Raw genomic sequence first — 23,517 nt, 5'->3', positions numbered from 1 at the left:
GTTGCTTGCTCCGGGCTGACCCTGGCCCGGTCCCCGGGTCTCAGTTCTTGTCAGGGGCTGGGCGGCGGTGGCGGTGCCGCCCCGACGTGTGCCGGCCCGCTTGGCTTCGCCCGAGGCCCGGTCAGTTCGCCCGAGGTCCGTGCTCCCCTCCGGCTCTCCTCGCCCGAGGCTAGTGTGGACACGCGCCTCTACGCTTAAGATGCCGTATCAGGAAACAAAATACCGGTTTCCCTTGAAAGTACCGAGGCAGAGGAGCGCCTAGATACCGGCGTTGTCCACGTGTAGCCATTTCCATGTAGGTATGGACAGTAGGCCGGGACAAAGGGGAGGCAAGAGTCGTTGTATACGAGAGAAGGCATGGAGAGCTTGAGAGCAAAGCAGATTGACACTTCTTCATAGCGGGACTGGGAGGTCACAACAGGCTTTCATTTGAAATGGTGAAATCCAGTGGACCCTGGCAGCAACCGAAAGTGTTTAATTCGGACATCATTCTTAATTGAGGGGCAATGCATATTACCACCTTTCTGGACTCCCTGAGGTGTGAATGCAGCATTTCTTTTTCTGTCACCGTAAAATCCCCTCCACAATGAATAATTTTCTTAAGGGTCTGCTTCTAGGGAAGACCTCAGCCACACTTTATATTTAAAGTTCAATTCCAAATATTCTGATTTTTAATAATTATGATACAGCATTAACGATACAGTAACTTCTACAGTTCATATGGGTTTGCATCCACTTGAGCAACAAGAAATCGAGAGCCACCTCATCGATGAGCACAGCAATTTGAGGGATCTTGCAAGGGGAAAACTTGAAACAAGCAGGCCCTATGGCTCCTAGTGACCCTAGTTATGTCACCGTGTATCTGGGCAGGTGAACAATTAGCAGGAACTTATTGAAACCATTGTGGCTTGGCATGTGGGTAGGGTTTTTTGCCTTGCCTAGGGTAGGGTACAAAAAAAAAACCCCAAAACAGTGTTGGTTCCTCTATGGTTTCCTCAGTAGCTAAATGTTCATGCTGCTAGTTACGATGTCTGTTTCTTTTAAAGGTGTTTCTTTTGGAGATTTTTATTGGCAGAAAACATATAAACATATAATTGGTTCTACAGTTTACCTATATATATATAAAAAAATTTTCCGTCCTCGTGGAACAAAGCTTGTTCTCAGAGTTTGTCTTTAGCACAATGCTACTAATCAGTGATAAAGGGCCTGTATCCTTTTTTAATTTTTATTACTATTTTGTCCTGACAACCCTCTTTGAAATGGACCTGGCACTATTTACTGTTTACCTCCCTAGTGTAAAGTATGTGTGAATGAACAGCACTCTGCTTTAGCGCTCTCGCCTTCTTTCCATCTGTTTGCAAGACTCTGTAGTGGAAAACACAAAGACTCCCAGCAGAGCATTCTTAAAGGCATTGGTAAAGAATGTCACCTGAGGTGGACAAGGTCGCTGTTCTTCCCTCACTTGACAGTTGTCTTACACCTTTATTTACAAACCGGTTGAAAATAAGTGGGATTTTTTGGATGTGTAATGTGCAGTTACACTGCCAAAATGGTAGACGGGTGTTTAATAAGCCTGCTGGATATTTTTGCAGTTTTTGGGAAATGTTATAGTTGCATCTTAGCAGACTGTCAATTTAAGCATTTCTCTTAAACTAATTGTGAATGCGAGCAACTTAAATTTCTCGTATGTTCAGTTTATGCATGAAAGTGCATAAGGGCAGTTGCTCACCTTTGTCCTGCACGTACAAGGTGTGTATGTAAAGTGGTAGTTGAAAGGTGAAAGTTCACAAATGCTTGATTGACTAAACACTTAGACATGTAATTAGCACTGTTTTATTGGAGGACCAGAACACAGGAGACGGTGGAATGAAGAAGTAGTATTTTCCTTTGAAGCCAGTCAAGAATTAGTATTTTCCCTTGAAGCTAAGTCACAGTTGTGCTACGCCAGATACTTTAGGATGAAGCCAGCTAAACAGCACTAACATGTTGCTGCTGCTGTGCTAGAGGTGCGATCTCTTTCGTGGATGTGCACTTCTGCTCTCTCTTGTGTGTCAGCTCTGCTGGTTGTCCGACCTGTTGGTGTGAAGTCACTGAAGTTGTGGTTTGGTGGGAGTCTGTGCTGATCTACTTGGTGGCTGCTGAGGCATCTCTTGGAGCCCTTGTGCTTGCTAGAACCTGCACCAACCTGTTCTGGTGTTTTGGCCGAGCAGAGAGCTATTTTTCTTGTTCTCTTCAGTGGATGGGAGCCTGCTGATTCAGTTTGCTGAAATGATTTTGTAGAAGTTGTGGTGAATGTTGAAGCTGGCACAAGGGAAAGAGGAGGAACATGCAGCCAGAGGGAGGTAAGAGACTATGCCAGCCAGGAGTTAGCTTGGCTTTAGTTGATGTGAAACTGTGGCCTGAGAGATGTTAGAGATGGTCATGTGATGGGTTTTGTTTGGGGTTTTTTTGATGGTTTAATGAGCTGAAGGGGCTTGCTTAAGCACTAGGCAAGTGCCAAAGCTGATGTTAAAGCAGGGAGTTGAAAACTTGGAGACATAAACAGATAAGATGGGCAGAACCATCCTTGTCCATGGAATAGTCACAGATAGCTCAGCTGACTTGTCTGACTGCCTGTTTTAAATCCACTGCATGTCATGATGATAGAATTGTTTTCTCTGAATTCAAGCAAGCTTTTTATTAGCATGTTCTGGAAAACCTGTGAGAAGATAGAGCAATTTACAATGCTTCTAATGAAATTATTTTCCCTTTGAGAAAATGCTAATTGATCGATTTTTTTTAAAAAGATTTTTTTTTTTTAAGTGATGAGAACTAGGATACATTCTTTAAAAATTGGGAAGAATAAAAGTAGCTGCATAGGTTCATTAAACTGGATCACCTGGTCACCTGGTATGGGAAAAGAAGCCAATCTTGCTGGAAACCTCTGGGGTTTTTTAACTGCAATATAAGTAAAATACTGCGATTGTTTTCTACCTGCCTTGTTGCATATTTCTGTTACATACATTGTTTCTCTGGAAAATAATAGAGAACACTGGGTTTTTACTGATTTTTTTGTTTAGAATGTTAGTGGTTTTATTTGTTTTTAATAAAGTGGAAAAAAAACCCCAAACAAAATACAACAAAAACCAAAACTAAAATGCTATTTCCCCATAGACTTAGAGGCTCTCTTCAGCCTAACTTTGGACCTTAATCTGGTGTGCTTTCCTATGTTGACTAGCTTTTTATTCCATGACTACTGACTAAAACAAGTGGACTTGCAGGAAATTTATAGTGAATATACTAAATCTTGATTATGAACTGCATTGGTTATTTATGTGTCCTTGCCACTGCATTAGGGCTAAGGGACTATCTCAGTATTCTGATGTTACCTAAAGTGCACAAGAAATTTTTAACATATTCAGCATCTGTACTATTTCACTTGAGGAAAGAATAGTCCATTATGTACGTGGCAGATATTTCCTTACTTAAAATAAAATTGCCAAATATAGACATCAATAATGAAATTTGTTTGAGTTCATAATGAAGAGCTATTGTGATTTGTATTTTAACGTGTAGTTGAAATTACAGATGGTCAATAATACAGGGAAATGCTTTGACTTAATTTAACATTGCTCTGTTTTACTTATCACAAATGCTTGTCTGTGGTTTGTTCCCACACAGCAGCTGTAAATTTTGCACACAAGTTTTGCTGTGCTGACTAACACCTCTCTGGATTTTGTTTCCCTCTCCCCCTCCCCATTTCTGTTTCTCCATAGTATTTCAGATGTTTTCTGGAACTATTTCAACTCTAGTGGGCAATCTAGATTATGGATGAAATAATCTGGTTTTGGTTGGTTGATTGACTGAATGCTTTGTTGTTGTTTTGTTGTTGTTTTTTTTTCCAAAACAAGATCTAGTTCAAAGTTGGATCAATTCTTTACACTCCTACAACTCCCACATCAAACTGGCACTGACTTGTTTTTGAAGTTGAAAACAATGAGCTGTGTCCAATATAACAAATTAAGGTTGAATATTTCACTGCTCAACATGCTGAGAGGTTATGGGGGTACATTTTTGTACTGTGTCTGATGAAATTTGGTGAGCATTTATTTGCAGGCATTATGGAATTTTTACACATAAATGAAAAATTTGATACAAGAATGCTCAGCAGTTTTTTTCCATGTTAATGCAAAATATGTGTTGAGCCTTAAGAAGTAAAGAATAAGATGGTCATGAAATTGTTAAGTCTGAGACTGATGAAGTGATGATGTCCTTTAGGGTTCACTGGATCATAACATGAACAGCTTGACCTTAGTACTTCCCAAGGGGTGCCAGTGACCCTGGAACAGAGAGAAAGCATGATTAGGAAAAAGGTGGCTCTAAGAGTTGGTTGCTGTGTTTTTAAAATCTTACTAAATCTTATATTTAAGAAAAGAAAAGATCTGCATCTTACAGAACAGAAGTCAGCACTGTTCAGCTGGAAACTTCTTTGTCTGCCTGCTGTGTCCATCAGTGCTGATCTGGAAATTGTTCAGCTTGTGCATAGCGAGAGTAACCATTTATCATCTATTATTCACAGAAGAAAAATAATAATAATCCCAATAGAGCAGAGCAGTTGTCTTGAATATATGCGTAAGGTCTACCTATGATCTGCTAGTCTGTCCATGTGTACATAAGAAGCCCTTAAAAAGAGGGCTGAGAGAAGAATTGCAGGGCGTGGGGGTGGGAGTGGGTATTTGTTTTATTTAATTTATTTAATTGCTTGGCTCACAAGTTCAAGAAGCTTTAGAGCTGATTGCCAGCTGGGCATCTCTTTCCTCTTTCTCCTGGGATTCAGTCTGTTTTGTTTTTGCAGTCCCAATGCAGGCTCAAGGGCTTCAGTTTTAATAATTGCTTGAGTCACCACCACAGTAAAACACTTAAAATTCACAGAGCGCAAATAATGTAATTTTTCTGTAATAATCTCTAACTGCTGCTAATATATTGTATCATGTGAGTATTACAAAAATTGCCTGATTAGGCCTTTCCCATAGCCAGTTGAAGTTAATGTACATGTTTCCATTGAATTTCATGGTCTTTGAATGTTGCTTGCTTGAGGTAAATAAAAGATACTAACTAAAGCTTTTGTGGAAGCTGAATAATGTAGCCTATACATGGAAATTCACCAACATATAATGATATTCAAGTGTACTGTCAGTGTCAAGAATAAGAACCTGCTCTCAGTTACTTGGCCAAGAGTGCAGACTGAACCACAAAGGATGTTGTATCTTCTGAAGAAACAACCCTTATAAAAATGAAAGCTGCTGTAATGAAATTAACTGAATCACTTCAGACAGTCAACATTATTCCCTAGCCAGGAAACCTGTAGAAGGACAAATAATATTATTATTTATATATACACAAACAAATATTATTGCTATTAAGTGATGAAATGGACCTTCTTCATTTAGGTTATAGCCAAAGCAAGGCACAAATGTATCATTGCATAAGGAGCAGCAAGTTTGTAGCCAGAGAATAACACTTGGAGTTATGATTACCCAAAGATCATTGCTGTTAACTGAGTTGCAAGCAATCTTTTCCTGTCAAGGTAACTAGTGATAAATCAGGGTGTTGCATAAAGAATGGGGATAGACAGCAAAGGACAGAATGAGTCATAACCTCATTGCAGGAAGCTTTTGCCATAGTGGTGGTTGTTTACAGATGGGAAAGACTTTAATATTTGTAAATAAATTTGTCAATATTTACTCTTGACAGTATAACCTTGATTTAAAATCTGGAAACAACAGAACTGATGCTGACACTCTCTCCATTAAAAGTTGATGTAATTCTGTGTGTGTTTCAGTAAGTATCTCAATATATGCAGTATGAAAAGAAATTTTATTTTGATAGCAAAGTCATTTGACATAATCTACTTCTTGATGATAGGTTGATACTTACTACCTATAGTACAGGGCTTTAAATTTAGCATGGTTTAGTTTCTTTGCTTTGATGATTTTGAGTTTGGGGCCATGGAACTCTTGGCTGGAAGAGAGTGCTGAGGTCACCTAGTCCAGCTTCCCAGGACCATTGACAAGTCTAGATCCATTCAGACAAGGCTTTGTCTAGCTGTAGCTTGAAACGTCTCCCAGAGAGAGAGGGATGTACAGCCTCTGTGGGTAACCTGTTCCAGTGCTGCACTACCTCCTAGTGAAAGAATATTTCCTCACGTTCAACCTGAACCTCCCAAGACACAGCTGTGATCGTTGCCCCTTGTAATATTGTCCACCAACACCAGGAAGTTTGTGTTTGGGATCTTTGTTGCTACCCTTCAGGTAGCTGCATGCTCTTGTTATATAGCTCCTTTGCTGCCTCTTTGCCACACTAAAGAAGCCTGAGCCTTTCAACCTTCTCATTTGCACAGTCCTTCATTGCTTATCCAGGTTCTCAAGCTATACAGAAATGGAGTGAAGCACTGGCTTCATTGCTGGCCAAGATTTTTACTCCTCTCTTGAAAAACAGCATGCACTAAATTTACTGAAGCATTCCAGCAGCAGACTTGGGAAGACAATGTATCATGCATTTATCTGTGGTTTATGCTTGGCAAGCATCCTTCCCTTCAGTGAAGGACAAAAATAAGCTTTGCAGAAAGGCACAGATTTAGTGGTTGATGGCACATGGCAGGAAAACTTCCTTTCTTCCCTCAACATGGTATGAATTTTGAAAAACACAGGATTTTATGGATATCGATATTTTAAAATTGACTATCTGATGTAGTGCTTGTGTTAATCTGACTGCTTCAGATGGTGTTGTAAATCAGCAGAGATTTGTATGGATTGCATGTGTTAGTCTAAAACCATCAATTTGACATTTTGACTTGAGAATTTAAGATCTTACAAGATCTAATGGAATTCTAAATAAGATGCTCCAAAGATGAACTTAATTGGGTTTTGAAGTCTTCCATACATTACAAACCAATTCTATACCTGCTTTCTATGGCTGTATGTAACTGTATTTGGATCCAGCTTGAAGGGCTGGATGAAAGCAGGGCTGAAAATGTTCACATTGTAGTAGAAACTGAATGCAACAGATCTTGCTGTTGTGGTTTTTTTTTCATACTCCCTCTTTTTTCCCTAAGCTTTTTAAGATGCTTGGGAAAACTTTGTAGAATAGGGTTGATGGTTGGACTTGATGATCCCAAGGGTCTTTTCCAGCCTGAATGATTCTATGATTCTATGCTGTTGCATTTGGTTTGTGTGTGATTTACCAGCTCAGTCAGCTTGTTCAGACTTTTGGAGAAAATATGGTTGAATCAGAACATGCAGAAGATTTCAAATGATTGACATTGTCAGTCCTATAACTAATAGGGTGTGCTGCCTCAGCCTTCCAGAGCTGTGATAATAGCTCATATCTGCCCCAGTGTGCAAACTGAAGAAAAAACACAGAACAAGAATTTTACAGTTTTCATGTCCTTAGGAATGTCATCCTAGATCAGACAGAAGATTCATCTTCTCAGATGACCTGTTTCTTACAATTGCCTACAAATGTCTTCAGGAAAGTATGCAAGAAGCCTCTCCTAAGATTCAATTTTTACTTCCAAAAGAGATTCCTTCTCCTCTGCAGTCAGTGTCTTAGCAACTTCTTGGAGACTGCATGTGAAAGGTCCTGCTAAATTGTTGTCAATGGATTTATCTTTCATGAATTCAATTTATTTTTTTGAATGCACTTGTACTTTTGATCTTCAAATTTTACATGGTGGTAAGGAACATAATGATTCATTATATAAAATCAATTACAACCTTCCACATGCTGGTTGGTATTTTTACTGGGTATTCACTGGTTCTTGAATTGTGATGATAAATTTCTTATCTATATTTTGCTTTTCTAATAGGGTTTTGAGCATGATGATTTACATTTAAAAACTTAGATAAATTTTCAAGCACTGTGTTTCCTGCAAAGGGGTTTCTGATCCATTCTCCTTCTAGACATAATATTTTATGCATAAAAGAAGCCATTTCATTTTTTTCTTCAGCTATAACATTTTGCTTCTATTTATAAGAGATAAGCTAAAATTAATATCAACTATTTTCTTAAGGTGACAAATTTGTATTCATCATGCACTCCGTCTTGCATTAAATCCTGCACACTCAGTATCACAGATCTGCACATGAAAAATTGATTCAGGTTGTGCACATCTGTGCTAAATAATTTACAAGAATTTTTGAGTGTACAGTGTGCTGTGATGTTATTCATTATTAAAATATTGTTGGCTTATCCTGTTAGAGCAATTGGACATAAATGCCTGGAAACAAGCTTAGTGTTTTGGTAACTTTCTCATAATAAATTGACAGTGTGCTGAATTCATTTTATAGTTGTCTGCACTGTAAATCTGGGGTGCAGAAACAAAGAGAAATGTGGGACTTGGAATCAAAGTAAAGTTTTGGAAACAATCTTTCTCCTTCTGCCTAGTCCTTTGAAAATGACATTATCAGGTGCCACAGTTTATCTGATGGCAAATGCTGTAAGCTTTGTCATTTGTCATAAGCTTGTCAACCTTTGCAGGTATGTCTGAAACACCCAGTGATCTCCAGCCTGGAACAATGAAGTTCACCTGAGAACTTCTGAGTTCCTGAGGGTGGGAAACCTGCTGTAGTCTACTATATTTGTTTTTTAAGCAGGTTAAGACAGTGCTTGGAAGAAAGACACTGCTAGAGTGGGACAGGTATCACTGAATGATGAGATGGGGTAGTGCTGCAGTCCTCATGTATCCGGCACTCATGGACATAACTTCTGGTGACAGAAATCTGCTTTTCTGTGTTGGTTTTCAAAGCTTGCTGTACATGACCAGTATAATCTCTGGAAAATGCATGATAGCTGCTGCCGTGACATTAGCCATCCTTCCTTTCTCTAATTGCTGTCCCCTAGCTTGATGTTGGTGAATCCATTCTCGAGAACTTTAATTCAGGCGTGTCATTATGCTATTTTAGTCTGGGCACCGTGGAAATGTAGAGGTACTTATTAGTGTATTTACAGATGCCTCTGACAGGATCTGTAGGCCTTTTTGGTGTGTACACAGGAGTCTGGAGAGGAGAGGTATTTCTCCAAGGTACCAAAGAATTGGAACAGTCTCTGCCAGCATTACCAGAGTGCCCAGGAACTGTGGGTTTATCTGTAGTAAACACAGGATGCTTTCTTTTAAGGGTTTCTGGATGCTTATGGCTTTGCCATCCTTTTGCTTGTTCATTTAAAGCTGCCTTATGGTTTTCAAAGTGTCATTGGACAATAGGAAAACTGCTTCGTGTTACCATAAGTAGCAACAGAATGGATGGAATTTGTGTTTAGGAGGCTGATGACAAGATGCACTAACCTGTTGTCAAGGTTGGAAGCAGCTAAAAAATTACTTTTATAGTAGCTTCTTTTTCTGTTGTGTATTTTGAGAGGCTGTTAGGGGGAAGTGCAATTGCTAAACATTTGGAAAAACAGATGTGAAGGCTCTGTGAAATACTGTAATTTCTCAGGAGCCCAGAGGTAGGTGCAGTCTGCTCTTCCTGAAAGTACTGGGGCCACATGTGAAGAAGGAAGGGTGTATGTGTCTAATATGGGTGGTTGTTTTTAATGTGTTTCTTAAAATTGTGACTTAGGGCTTTCATTTTGTACACAAAGACACAGTGGTTTTATTCTGATTTGTATATGTTTTGTAAATTCTGTTGAACCACATTTTCAATTTTTAATTAAAAAATAATACACCAAGCTGTGTGTTGTGAATCGTACTCACGTTTTGCTGAGCATTCCTGAAGTTCTTAGAAAGTGGTATAAAAGCCCTGTGCTCTGGAAGGGTTGCCTGCCTCTTTTTCATCACAGCACATGGTGTTTCTGTTTTGCAACTTACCACTTACTTGTCCCTCTCTTTTTTCATCCTGTCTTCCCTCTTTAGAAAACATAATTATTTTCTTCTCTTTTGGAGCTTGGGAGAATATATGTATGTTTCCCACTGGTTAGGCAAGTGAACCTGTGTTAAGAAGGTAATGGCACTGGTGTCCAGTGACTGCGTCTTTCTGTCCTTGTCACAGTCACTAAGGACCCATGGCCTTCCTCAGTAATCCTCTGCTTGTCGGTGCTGTTACTGATTACCCGGGACTTCTAATGCACTCCCACTGTTTGAACCGAGCTCTCCTTTCAACTCTCTATCTCCAGTTGTAGTAAGACTCTAATTTAGTTGGTCAGATGAGTCTGTTCATTTTCCTATGGACCAGGCTGATGCAAAAGATGTGGCTACAGAGTGATCAGATTTACTGCACGAATGTGCTTTCTCCATGAGGTGAACATACAGTGCAAGGAATCCAGCTGTGTACAGTGACTTCTGGTCAGGATGGTCCGCAGGGACCGAAGGGCACACGTGTAGATTTATATGCACGCATAACACCAGTAATGAAGGAGTCTGAGGTACCTTAAAGGGGATTTAGTATATGTTTAATGCTTACCTTGGAATGGATGTGGATAAACTCGTCTCACACCTCAGTAAAATATTTTTATAATACCAGGTCACTCACATCTTAAAAAATTAATTTTAGATGCTGATGTGCACGTTGTCAAATAATATACATTAAAATATGATATGTTTCAAAAATAGACAAGTGCTGGGCTTCCTGTTCTGTGGGATTCTAGTTTAGAGTTGCACAACTTTTAAGTATGGGCTCAGTGCTAATGGATGAGGACTGTCTCAGTTTCCAACTATTTATTGGTATATACCAACATTATTAAACAAATCAGTTTTTTACACTTTTCCATTAATCCCTTTTATGATGTTTCTGGATCATGTCATCTTTGTTTTATGATAAAGTGCAAGAGACCTTTTTGGGAATAATCCATTTTGTGATACTTAAGTAAAATAAAATTTATGTGAGAATCAGTTGTTACACTTAGTTTACTAGAATTTTGTATTTCTGTGTGACTGTTGGGCAGAATTGCCAATGTCACTGGAAGAAAATATTTTGTTAATAGGCTGATTTCAAATGCACTTCTATAGAAAATCAGTACTTGCAACAAAGAATGTTCTCTTGTTAAGTGTCTTTATGTGGACTGGGTAAACAGTTTTGGGATTCTTTCATCATAAACAGTGACAAGGGACCACAAAATATTCTAAGAACAAGCTATTGAGTATTAAGTGTTATCTTAAGATAAATAAATATTGTTATTTGTCTGGTACATTTCTTTTGTTCTTATAGTGGCTGCTCTTTTACAGTTCAGTGTGTTACAATCTTTTAATAAGTAATTCTCTTTCTCTCTGTGTCATTTCATCCCCCTAGTCTCCAAATTCGTCCCGAAGTGCAGACCTATGCACTTAGTTCTACTCACCATAATGTCTAATTCCTAAATTGGAAGCAATGACATCTCTATTGCTGTCAGTGGCTTCACAGGATGAAATAATAGAGAGGCTTTTTCTTGTTTGTTTGTTTGTTTTAATGCTGAATTAGTTTCCTGTGATACAGGAGTGGGAATATTTTCTGCTGATATTGCTGTTCTGCACTTTATTGTGAATCCATGTCTCACACACATTAAATGAGACAACTTCCAAGTGCATAATGCATAGGATTTCACTGGAGACATTTGTTGTTGAGGTTTGCCATCTCAAGAATCAAAACATTGTTTTGGGTAAGCAAATTCAGAAAACTTTTAATTGCCCAATGGGATAGGATTGTTGGGTTGGCAGGGAAGGGTTAGGGTTAGATTTAATCTTTTGAAAGTAATAAGGTAGGTCACAATTTCTCAAAAATTGTAAATAATTATCTGAAATATATACAACAAAGGTTGTTTCTACAGCAAATGGTTTTGTACTGTCTAGCTCAAAGGAAATTGCTTAATGGTGGAATTGATATCCCCTGGTGTCATAGCCTCAGATTATCCTGCCTGTGGCCAAGAATGCACAAGTTTAGGAAACTGTCATTTAACAGGAAAAAATCCAAAACAAACAAGCCAAATGCCCTCTAGGAGGCTTAAAGAAAATGGTTCTTTTAATATTATTTTTAGAAAACCTTTTATTGTGATTGGCTCAGTCACTCAGCACCACTATTTCTCTGTGCATATTTTAGGTCTCCAGGCATGGAGTGTGCCCTAAATTCTTCTTAAATGTGTGGTGGAAGGTGCATGTGTAGTAACATATGCAATATGCTGTGTATGTTTGATTGCTTATATACTTTGTTTCAATCATTCACGGCCTGAGAACAAGACCAGTTCCCAGTGCTGAGTTTGGTCTAGGTTCTTGTAACATGGACCTTTCTGAGAAGTGGTGAGTTTACACAGCCTTTTTACTTTCTCTCTTGTTTCTGCATCAGCCCCACTCCTAACCTGATGTGTGTGTTCACACTAATGCATGCACACTTCTGCTGTTGCAACGCAGGAGTAACATAAGAGCAAGAATGAGGGGGTGGAAATTCAGAGTCACAAAACCAAATCAACAGCAAATGTAGCACTGGCAATTGTGGTCTCTGTTGTGCAATAAATTATTTTCTCACTTATATATTGTACAGGTGCACAAAAGACTTTAAAGGTGACTATATCTTATTGTTAATCTCTTCAGCAAGTTAAAGAATATGGTCTTTGGATAATTATAAGCTTTATGGTGGTCAGTAGTTTTCAAGGTTAAATACTTAACCACAGAGTTTCAGTGTGTTCTTACATATGCATTGAGGTACCCCCCAGTTATGTATCAGTTGTGCTTAAGAGTGGGGAAAAAAGCATATTACTCCAAGTATAAAAAACTGCAGGAATGCCTTGTGCTTACAAGGCTCAGCTACTGTTTAGTATTAAAAATGACAGACTGGTGTAATTTCATTTGGGGGGGTTATAATGTATTCTTCTTTTCTGCAATGTGCTGCTCTGGAATTGAGCAGTACTGTAGAATTTAAAGCAAATATATAAACTGCTTTTAAAATTATTAACTTTTGAGTGTGTCCTGGTTTTGTAGCCTTTTGGAGTAAAGGGAAAGCTATACATAAACTAAATGAAAAAAGTTTCTTCCAAGCCTCTCATTAATATCTCCTTGAGCCTTCTGCGTTTTAAACAACCGATAAGGGACTCTGCTGTTACGATACTAAAATACATAAATAAATGTTCAGGTTTATGGGGCTTGTTGTATAGCAGTTCCTAATAAAATTGAGTGAAATTTATTGTAGATTCTATACAGTGGAATTCATCTGTGTTTTTCTTCCTCTTTACCTGAGAGGAGTGCTAAAAAGGAAGAGTCGCTGTGAGCCACGGTGTGCCTTAACTGAATGGAAGACAACTAGCACTGAAAATCCTACACAAATGCAGTCTTTTTCCCTGAAAATGTGGGGTTTAGTTTGAGTGAGGGCCCCATCTATATTGGCAATTTGAAATGGAAATTTAAAGCTCTTGATCTAATGCAATTGATTGGCTGACTGTTGCACCATTTAGCTGTGATCAGCTGTGTAGTAGTCAAGATACATGTTGTTAAAACAGCGGTAGGAGCTGTCGCATTTCTACATGATGCCTTGGAAAGGTGCTACACTGATCTCAGCATCCAGGTTTGTTAAGGCCTGGGAGTTTACAAAAGCGTGCTCATTGGGGATTGATGCATTCAGATTAGGGCAGATTGTACTGCCTCTTTCAACAATTGCCTATCCTGAGAATATGTCTTCTCTATATATATTTAGTATTTTACTGTTGCCAGCACTGCTTAAAAGCCCACTGTTCCCATTACCTGGTTTATCTAGGGGTTTGCCATTGTTACAGAAGTATTTTTATAAGCATCTCATGCTAGTTTTCATTATGAAACTACTGCTGTGTCATCAGGGGCTTAAAAACAGCAGAGATGGACAGCTAGTTGCCCTAACTTCAGGTCTTTCTGAAGAGTGTTATCATGTCCTGCCCCCTCTAGTGGCTGTGGAGTTCAAGACCCGTAATTAAGATGAAAAATACAGTATTTCCAGAAATGGAAATTGTATCTTCCCCGCTTTCTTCCCTTCAGCCAATTCAGCTTTTAGAAGAGATCAAGCTCTGGGGTGGGGTTGAGAGTACGAAGTTACTTACCTCGAGAGGTAGTTGCATTGGAAGTTTCCCAGCAGTTTTTCAAAGCGGCAGCATGTGTGTTAACTTTCCATTCATTTTTCAACAACATTTCATGTTTATACTTACATTTTTTTCTAGTGAGAGCACACTTTTTAGTTGAAATCACTCTTAGCAACAAGATACTTTGAAGAAGCTTGCAAAATAAACAGAGGATAAACAATGGCTCTTGTTTCATGTGAGTTGTCTTTTTCCTTTTCTTGTCTTTCAGAGACAAAAGTGAATGCCTTAAACGCTATTGTTTTCTGCTTTGGTGGTCTTTTTGGCAAAAACTTAAGCTATTCTGAGTTTGTGGAGCAACTGAAATAATGTTGAGTCAGTTATTTTTCTCCTGATGGTTATGTTTGTATTTTCCTTGAGAAGAAAAACTATTCTCTCATATTAAAAGCAAACAAACAAAGAAGATAATTTCCCCATGCTTGAAGGGTAAGAGAATCACCAGTTAAAGAAACAACTGTTTCAAAAAGCAACTGGAACATGGCATTTCTGTCTGCTGCTCCATCTCGATGCTAAAAAAAGGCAGAACGTGTCCATGCTATTGATGAAATACACACAGCATGATTTTGTAAATAAGCACTAGATTTGCCAGACAGTTGTGGTATGAATAGCAGATCTTTGTGTCCCGATGTTTTCCTTGATTCTTCTGCAGTGCTTAAAACTTGGCCCCAGTTTTCCCAGTCTCAGCCAGGAGTGTCTGACTATTTCTACTTCATCTGCTCCACCTGCCAACTCCTTGACTTCTTGCACTGTGTCCTGCTGCTGAACAAGGATAATCTATATCTCCTGCGCTGGCTGTATTTGTCCGAGTGCAGCAAAGGTTTTGTAAAGAGTAGATGCTAGTATGAAGTGGAGAAAATCTCTTTAAGCATGGACTCTGGGAGGTTGAAGTATGGTCAGTTCTCCTGGATTGAGAGTCTGCAAGTCTCTGGCTATGTGAATTGTGGATTGGAGGACAGGCAGAAAGAACTTTTTTCTGTCTGCAGAAGAACCATCTCTGTGGTGTGTATCTGTGCTATCTAACTATCTGGAAAAATCTGCCATAGTAAAATTGAAGGGGTAATAGCACCACGCCACCTCTAGGGTAGTTGTCAGTGAATTGAGAACAGATCTGCCAGGCTAGTACAAAGCCCAGACTACATACTGTTCTCTCTCAGGTTAGGGAGATGATGCTGATTTTCAGCAATAGTTCATTAACCAAAATAAACTTGGAATCAAATGATCCAGTTCTCTAGCCTATTTAACTACAGCTACATAGACAGTAAAGAATTGTATTACTTTAGCAGTGCAACGATAGGGAGAGCAGTACTTGTATCTCATCTGTGGAAGCTTGTGTCTGGAAGGCAGTATCTGTCACTGGAAGTGGAATTTTTTCCTGTAAATCTCCCATGCTGGAGAGCAGACTGCCCTGTTTGTTCACCATGCGTTCTAGTCCACCAAACATTCAATGTTTGCTCTAATCTGACATGCTGGTTTGGCTTCCAGAGTTTTAGAATTGAAGGATATACCGTATTGTGCTAGAAAGAACTCATGTTCTGTAATGTTTTCTAGCAATTTGTTTTTGATATAGAGGAAAATCTGTAGGGCAGGATTTGATTTTCAGATCCTTATGTCTATAGGGTCTTCCTGCTTAATTCTGTTAGAAAATATTATAAAGAGCAATCTCACTTGTTGAGGTAACATGTATAGAGAAAAAGAGAATCATCTGTGGGCATGCATCTTTGTGACCCAACTTTTGCAAGCCAAAGATTTGCCTCCAAAATGCAGGAATGGGATTTGCATGCATGTGTGTTTAAATGTAATGTACATATATATGTGTGTGTATTTAAAAAAAAAAAAAAAAAAAAACATATTCTAGAGGTGAGTGACATTACTTGATTTGGTGCCTGTATGCAATGCCAAAACAGCATCTAGAATTGCAGACTTTAAGGATATTTAAGAGTTTCTTGTTACACTTGATACTAAATCAAATTTAAAAGATTGTCCACAATAACCTTAAATAGATGCAGGTTTTATTTCTACTTTAAAATGCTAACTGCGTGCTTGGAGGATTCATGAAATCACAGAATCATCTAGGTTGGAAAAGACCTTGAAGATCATCTAGTCCAACCATTAACCTAACACTGACCATTCTCAAGTACACGATATACTTCAGCGCTATGTCAGCCTGACTCTTAAACACCTCCAGGGATGAGGACTCCACCACCTCCCTGGGCAGCCCATTCCAACACCCAACAACCCCTTCTGGAAAGAAATACTTCCTGACATCTAGTGAAAACCTTCTCTGGCTCAACTTGACGCCATTCCTTCTTGTTCTATCGCTTGTTACTTGGTTCAAGAGACTCATCCCCAGCTCTCTGCAACCTCCTTTCAGGTAGCTGTAGAGGGCGATGAGGTCTCCCCTCAGCCTCCTCTTCTCCAGACTAAACGCCCCCAGTTCCCTCAGCCGTACGACCTGTGCTCCAGACCCTGCACCAGCTTCGTTGCCCTTCTCTTGGGTTAAATGTCCTTTTTGTAGTGAGGGGCCCAAAACTGAACACAGGAATCGATGTGCGGCCTCCCTAGTGCCGAGTACAGGGGTAACTTCCCTTCCCTGTCCCTGCTGGCCATGCTATTGCTGACACAAGCCAGGATGCCGTTGGCCTTCTTGGCCCCCTGGGCACACTGCTGACTCCTGTTCATCGGGCTGTCAATCAACTCCCCCAGGTCCCTCTCTGACTGGCAGCTCTCCAGCCACTCCCCAAGCCTGTAGCGCTGCTGGGGGTTGTTGTGGCCCAAGTGCAGCCCCTGGCATTTGGCCTTATGGAAACTCCTGCAGTTGGGCTCAGCCCATGGCTCCAGCCTGTCCAGGTCTCTCTGCAGAGCCTCCCTACCCTCAAGCAGATCAACACTCCCACCCAACTTGGTGTCATCTGCAAACTGACTGAGGGTGCACTCGATCCCCTCTTCTAGATCATCAATAAAGATGTTAAACAGGAGTGGCCCCAAAACCGAGCCTTGAGGGACATCACTCGTGACCGGCCGCCAACTGGATTTAACTCCATTCACCACAACTCTTTGGGCCCAGCCATCCAGCCAGTTTTTTATGCAGCAAAGTGTGTGCCCATCCAAGCCTCGAGCAGCCAGTTTTGCCAGGAGAATGTTGTGGGAAACAGTGTCAAAGGCCTTACTGAAGTCAAGGTAAATTACATCCACAACCTTTCCCTCATCCAATAAGCAGGTTGTCCTGTCATAGAAGGAGATCAGGTTTGACAAGCCTTTCATAAACCCATGCTGACTGGGCCTGATTCTCTGGCTGTCCCACATGTGTTGTGTGATGGTACTCAGGATGAGCTGCTCCATCAGCTTCCCGGGCACCAATGTCAAGCTGACTGGCCTGTAATTTCCTGGATCATCCTTCTGACCTTTCTTATATATGAGCATCACATTGGCCAATTTCCAATCTGTCAGGACCTCCCCGGTCAGCCAGGACTGCTGGTAAATGATGGAAAGCGGCTTGGCGAGCACCCCAGCCAGCTCCTTCAGCACCCTCGGGTTAATCCCGTCTGGTCCCATAGACTTGTGTGTGTCTATGTGATGCAGTAGGTCACTGACTGTCTCCTGGATTGTGGAGGGGTCGTTCTCCCAGTCTCTTTCTTCTGGCTGAGGAGGCTGGATTCCCTCAGTACAACTAGTCTTGTTATTAAAGACTGAGTCAAAGAAGGCATTAAGCACCTCAGCCTTTTCCTCATCACTTGTTGCCATGTTTCCCCCTGCATCTAGCAGACTCTCCCGGGCCTGTCTTTTGCTCTTGACATACCTATAGAAAAATTTCTTGTTATCTGTGATTGCTGAAGCCAGATTCATTTCTAGCTGGGCTTTAGACCTCCTGATTTCCACCCTGCATAGCTTCACAGCCTCTTTGTAATCACTGTGTGTGGCTAGCCCCTTCTTCTAAAGGCTGTAAACTCTCCTTTTCTCCCTGAGTTGCAGCCAGAGCTCCCTGTTCAGCCAGAGTGGTCTTCTCTGGCGCCAGCTTCTCTTAGAGCACCTGGTGACTGCCTCCTCCTGAGCTATTAAGACTTCCTTCTTAAAGAGTGCCCAGCCTTCCTGGACCCCTATACCTTTCTGAACCATCTCCCAAGGGATTCTGTCAAGCAGGTGCCTGAAGAAGACAGCCCTTCTGAAGTCCAGGATGTCAGTTCTGCTGTGTCCTCTCCTGGCCTCTCTAAGTATAGAGAACTTTATTATTTCCTGATCACATTTCATGATTACATTTCTCTTTGTTCTTTTTAGTAAAACCAGTGTGCATATGGATGGTGTGCTTTTACTAAGTTTGGCAGTAAATAAAATTTGTAAAAACAGAGGTGGTATTTTCTATTTCAGCATTCCAATAAAACAAAAGGTGAAAGGGAATTGCATTGATTTCCTGAATGAGCAGGTTGCAGCAGTGTGGCCAGGCTGTGGTGGATCTGCTGACTGGATGTGGGCTGAGGGGCAGAGCTCCCAGACACTCTTTTTACATGTGCTCTGACTCCTTTTATTCCTTCTCACTGGTTTATTCACATGATCTTGGGAAGATTTTGTCTGGATACTGTTAGACTGTGGCTGCATACATAATAGGGAACACTGATAACAAGCAACAGATGGCAAGCAGATTTCAGTAGGAAGTTCTCCCTTATTTTTTTCAGTGCTCCCAGGTAAGGAGCTTACATGAACAAATGATAAGTGTGGAAGGAGCCTTTCTCTGTGTGTTTGAACAACTGTTGCTGCAACTCTGGTTTGAGCTATACCCTGCTGTTTCTAACAGAATATCACATGGTGTGATGAAATGGAGATCACTGTGAGTCAGAAACACAATAAATTACACACTGTGTGACTATGACAGCTCAATAGGAGCACCTATGGATGGAAAAAGCATTAATACTTCTCTGAGCACTGTTGACATGCAATAATTTTTTACCATTCTAATGAAAACATAACCAAATGAGCACATAAAACTCAGAGAGGAAAATATTTCTTTGTACGTGAGATAAAACTACACAAACAAATGTGTGCTATTAAGAGAAATTTTACTTCAAATGCAGAGCTTTAAGGTTAAAAATGTGATCTGTGAGTAGGGAATTTTTTTTAGGAAGATTCTTATTCTTCTGTATAGACAAGCTTTACTGAAAAGTGTTTACTAACATAGGAAAAATAGCTTTCTGTTTAAAATACACACAGATGGAATCGAAAGCAAAAATACCATGGTTAGTGGAGATGATACATAGCTGTAAAAATATCCTTCTAATTGCATAGTGGATCTTTTAGTAATAAATAATGAAAATCCTCACTAATTTTAGAATATATGTATTTTAGGAGGACATAAATCTCAATTGCTTCTTTCAGGTAGTTCAAAAGTCATTCAATGAGAGGTATTCTGGGTTTACAATATAACTATGAATTCTATTAACACAGTAATTTACTAATACTTGTATGATAATCTTAGCTATTAGAAGTATTTTATATTTTCTTTGCATATCAGATCTTTCAAAATAAAGAAACCTGTTAGAAATTATCTAGAGGTGGCTTTAGCAACAGATAAATTGTCCAGCAAAACAAACTTATATGAGTTGATATGATTGTACTGTGTAGATTTTTATTTGCGAGTCAATCTCATTAGTGCAAACTACTTGAAATACAGGATAAACAAAACCCTTTCTAAAAATGCAAAAAGATTCAGTAACTAGAACAGACAGAAGTTAAACAGTTAATGATGGGGCTGCACTGGATTCAGTGTATTTGCAGATGTTGCTGCAACCAACTGCTGATTTTTCTCCCATCCTGTCAGGGAACTCTGCCAGCTGTGATTCATGGAATGATTTTTTTGCACTGAGTAATCTGTGGTTTTTCTTTTTCCTCTTCCCTCTCCCTTATTTTTACCCTAAACTAAAGTGCTGTTCATTTCAGCTAAAGGGAGGGGAAGCTTCCAAAGCATTAATACAAAATATTAAATACACTGTGCTTTGAGTAGAGGAATTTTAACAAACGTTAAACTTGCAGTAATTTTACTTGGTCTTAGGCAGAGTAGTCCAGTACAGAAAAAACAGTTTTATAACAGAATCAGCTTTTGGTTTTGCTAGTCATACAGTGTCACAGTTCTTTTGAGACTTCTGTACTAGTATTGCTAAAGAACATCCAACTTTTGTGCTGATATTATGCCTCCTTTCTCACAGATCGCTCTGAACGAAATAAACCAGACTGCCGCTCTTCAGGGTAAGAATCGTATTTCTGTATTTATTCTTCCCTTTTTTTCCTTTTTTCCTTAATTTTTCCTTTTATGGGATGAACTAGGAAATTTGCCAGAAAAATAAAAATGCCATTCTTCTATTTCTGTTTTGGTAACAGTAATGAAATCCCAAAATAACTTTGTGTTAAAGGTAATTATTTTATATTCCTTATGGGGAAAATTTTCGAAGGAATTAAGAGGGCTTACTACACTGTAATTGTGTGCACTTAAAATACAAAGGCTTGTGTATGTATCACGTACAAGGTTGTTTGGTAAAACTGGTTTAAGACCAGAAGCCCTCATGGCTTTTACTTCTTTGGACTGCTTCTGTATCAAGGAAAGTAATTCTTGGTTCAGTCAAGAATAGTAATACGTTATTATTTATTCCATTAACTCTGATCCCATCATACCTAAGGTTTCATAACTGAGAGAAGCCAATGAACAGGTATTACACAAAACACACAGAGGCACAAACATTCTGTGTTTATTTAGAATTTCCATCAGCAGTTGCCATGAACTTCTAAGCTATTGATTTGCAAGGCCATATTTTCCCTTAAGCTAAAGAATATTCTCTAGTTGTCCTTCTTAGACTCTAAGTTTTTTTAAAATTCTCCTTCTCTTTTGCCTTATTTCCAAACTCTCCCTCTCAATTCTCCACCAGGGAATAGGATCTCATCCATATCCTGTGGCGGATAATGGGATTTTAATGAAGTAAAGTGATAGAACCTAGCTAACACTGGCTCTCCTGCTCCTTTGTGAAAAGCCTTTCCAAAGGATGCCCCTTGTGTCCAGCCTTCTGACATGACATGACCTTTTAATTTGGCTTTTACAGTCTGATTTTCTTTTTGTTAAATTTTTACAGTACAGTGGGGTAGCTTTTATGGCTACATGAACAGAGGGAACTGTAGGCTCTTCTTAAAGCACAGTTGGTCCGTTGTATCTACTGTGTGATGTGATGGAAGGGAGGATGCTTTGCGCTTCTCTCCCATATCTGCAACAGCACTGTGGCTGTTTCCAGCAGTGTGTTTAAGTTGCAGGGGAGTATTGCCTTTGTCCTTTATTACTTGTATCTACTTAGAACATCAATTACTCTATTTCCTTTTATAATTAAAAACTTTTTTCCATAAAATGATGCAGTTACCGTCTACATGTTTTAACTTTGATTAGATCATATTGTATTACAATAATGGCAAATAAATCCAAATCATCAAAAGGAAATCTAGTTTTATCAGAATGTTTAGTTTAAGGTTGAAACAGTTTCAGTCTGTTCCCTGCTCTTCTGACTGGTCTTTCTCACCAGTACCTTTTTGCTCTGGATTCTATTTTAGAAGTTCTAATTTGGAATCAAAAGCAAAGTAAAACTTGAGATTTTTCTCCATGGAATTGGAGTTTCAAATGTGGACCAGCCCTGAGAATAAAATAGTGTCCTAAATTGTCTGAGTTACAGGTTCCAAATTCTCATGTCAAAAGCACAGAGAAATTAACAGTATAAAGTAATTTGCTCATAATGTTGAGAAAAATGCGACTTTCAATAGTCTTTCATTCCTGTCAGTAGGGATGTGCTTTCTAACCATATCTATGTATCTTCTGCTCCCCTTCCCAATCTCACTGGCCTTCATCTCATGATAGTTCTGCTTTCCAGTATGATCTAGGAGGAACAAAAGTCATTGTTTAAAGGGTAGTGTGGTTTAGTGCATGTATCTCTGCTGCTCCTAGGCTAGAGCAGGAGCAGCCTGTCTTACTTAGATGACATACTCAGTTAATTGATACTGCTACACTCTGTGTTTCATCTCTCATTATATAGTTGGAAGCATAAACCTTTGGTGAAAAAATGGCCCAGTCTGGCCATGTCATATCTGGGAAAGGAGCTGCAGCCACTTGAAGACCAGAGCCCCTTGCTGTAAGAACTGAGGGAAAACTAAATAGTGAAGTATGCAAGACTTAATTAAAGTGCAAGCATACTTCTCTTGTAACACGGGCAGCATTTCAGAGCTGTTTGAGTTCCACTATGGACAGTTTTATGGCTTGTGCCATTTTTGTGATGAGCTACTGTACCCATGACACTTTCCTCTTTGGGGGCAGCTCATGACAAGGGAAAGAGAAAATACAGTAGCTCAAAGGCATCTTGTCTACTTTTTCCTTAAGCTGCATGTTGTGGGATGCGTCTCTTAAAAGCACATCATCCCTCTCATGATCTAAAGTGGAACAAAAATGACCCTGTAGGTCACTTGGACTCAAGGTCTAGTAACAATTTCTGCAATATAATTACTATAAAATAATGGAGGTGGACATGAGGACACTAGCTGACCAGATGAAGGCCTATGCAATGATCCTTAATAAAGGTAGATATCCTAAGATGAAATAGTGAGTGTAGATGTTTTCAAGAGAGAGCCAGAGAAGTAGAAGTTTTATTTTGTGCAAAGCCCTGGTGAGATCTTGCCCAGAAGTCTGTCCAGTCTAATCACAAATACGGAACACCAGGATAAGAAGAGACAAAAAGCACACAAACACCACCAGCAACTCCTCAGGCTCTGTAAGGTTAAGTTCTAGTCTGGAACAGAGTTTAATTGAAAGATAACATAACAATATTTCTTGTGATTGCAGGGGTCTAAAGCTTGTCCTTTCCAATACCACGTTCTTGTATGTTCCTGTGTATTTTTAGATCAGCTTGTTCTTTAGTCTTCTGAAGACCTCCTATACAGTGAAACAGAAAGTTTTAAAACATAGCTAGGACACAATTAATTTGCAATGAGATGCACATACAAAAACTTTTCTAGATAGAACAGTGTATAAATGATCTTTAATGTAGTTCCTTTTATTATAGGATGATGCCATTTAGATAATGCAGGGTGAAACATAGTGGTATCAAAAACCCTGACAAATATTCTGATTTTGTTATTAGCTTATCAAATGTTTATTATGGGAGAAATGCTACAGGAAGGTGGAGTATTCTGAGTGGTGATACTGGGATCTAGCATGACCCTGGGAAGAAATTTGGGGAGTGGATGAACCAAAGACCATAGGTAATGGTTTAAAGGGATAGATGATGCTTACAAAATGTGCATTAATACACTATCCTTTGCCTCTTTTGGCAATTAGCAGCCATCTGCCTTGCAGGTGACTTTATCTAAAGTGAGGAGTAGCAGAACAGGGCCTGTGGATATCTTTTTCATGTACTGCTCCATCATGATTTTTTTGTTAAATATTAGCACATTAGTAAGATCAAAACAAAT

The 23,517-nt window shown here is 39.5% G+C and overlaps 1 protein-coding gene across 2 annotated transcripts in view; it reads left to right on the top strand.

Moving 5' to 3' along the window:
- The first annotated feature begins 2,249 nt into the window (after positions 1-2,249).
- SH3D19 (SH3 domain containing 19) overlaps positions 2,250-23,517 on the top strand; it is an 87,884-nt gene continuing 66,616 nt past the window's right edge. Inside the window, exons 1-2 of one of the 2 annotated variants that reach the window (XR_003398355.1) lie at positions 2,250-2,342; positions 20,232-20,271. Coding sequence is in view for 1 of the 2 variants with exons in the window: in XM_026848214.1 (XP_026704015.1) it covers positions 2,327-2,342; positions 20,232-20,271 (56 nt within the window). In the remaining variant the exon portion in view is untranslated. The remainder of the gene's footprint in view (positions 2,343-20,231; positions 20,272-23,517) is intronic. The other variant, XM_026848214.1, reaches the window with a different exon arrangement.

This window comes from Athene cunicularia (genome assembly GCF_003259725.1).
Source record: "Athene cunicularia isolate RWA chromosome 4 unlocalized genomic scaffold, athCun1 chr4_part2, whole genome shotgun sequence".
In the NCBI taxonomy this organism is placed as follows: Eukaryota; Metazoa; Chordata; class Aves; order Strigiformes; family Strigidae; genus Athene; species Athene cunicularia.
The sequence above is the reverse complement of the archived record's forward strand: the minus strand, read 5'-3'. Positions and strand labels throughout refer to the sequence as shown.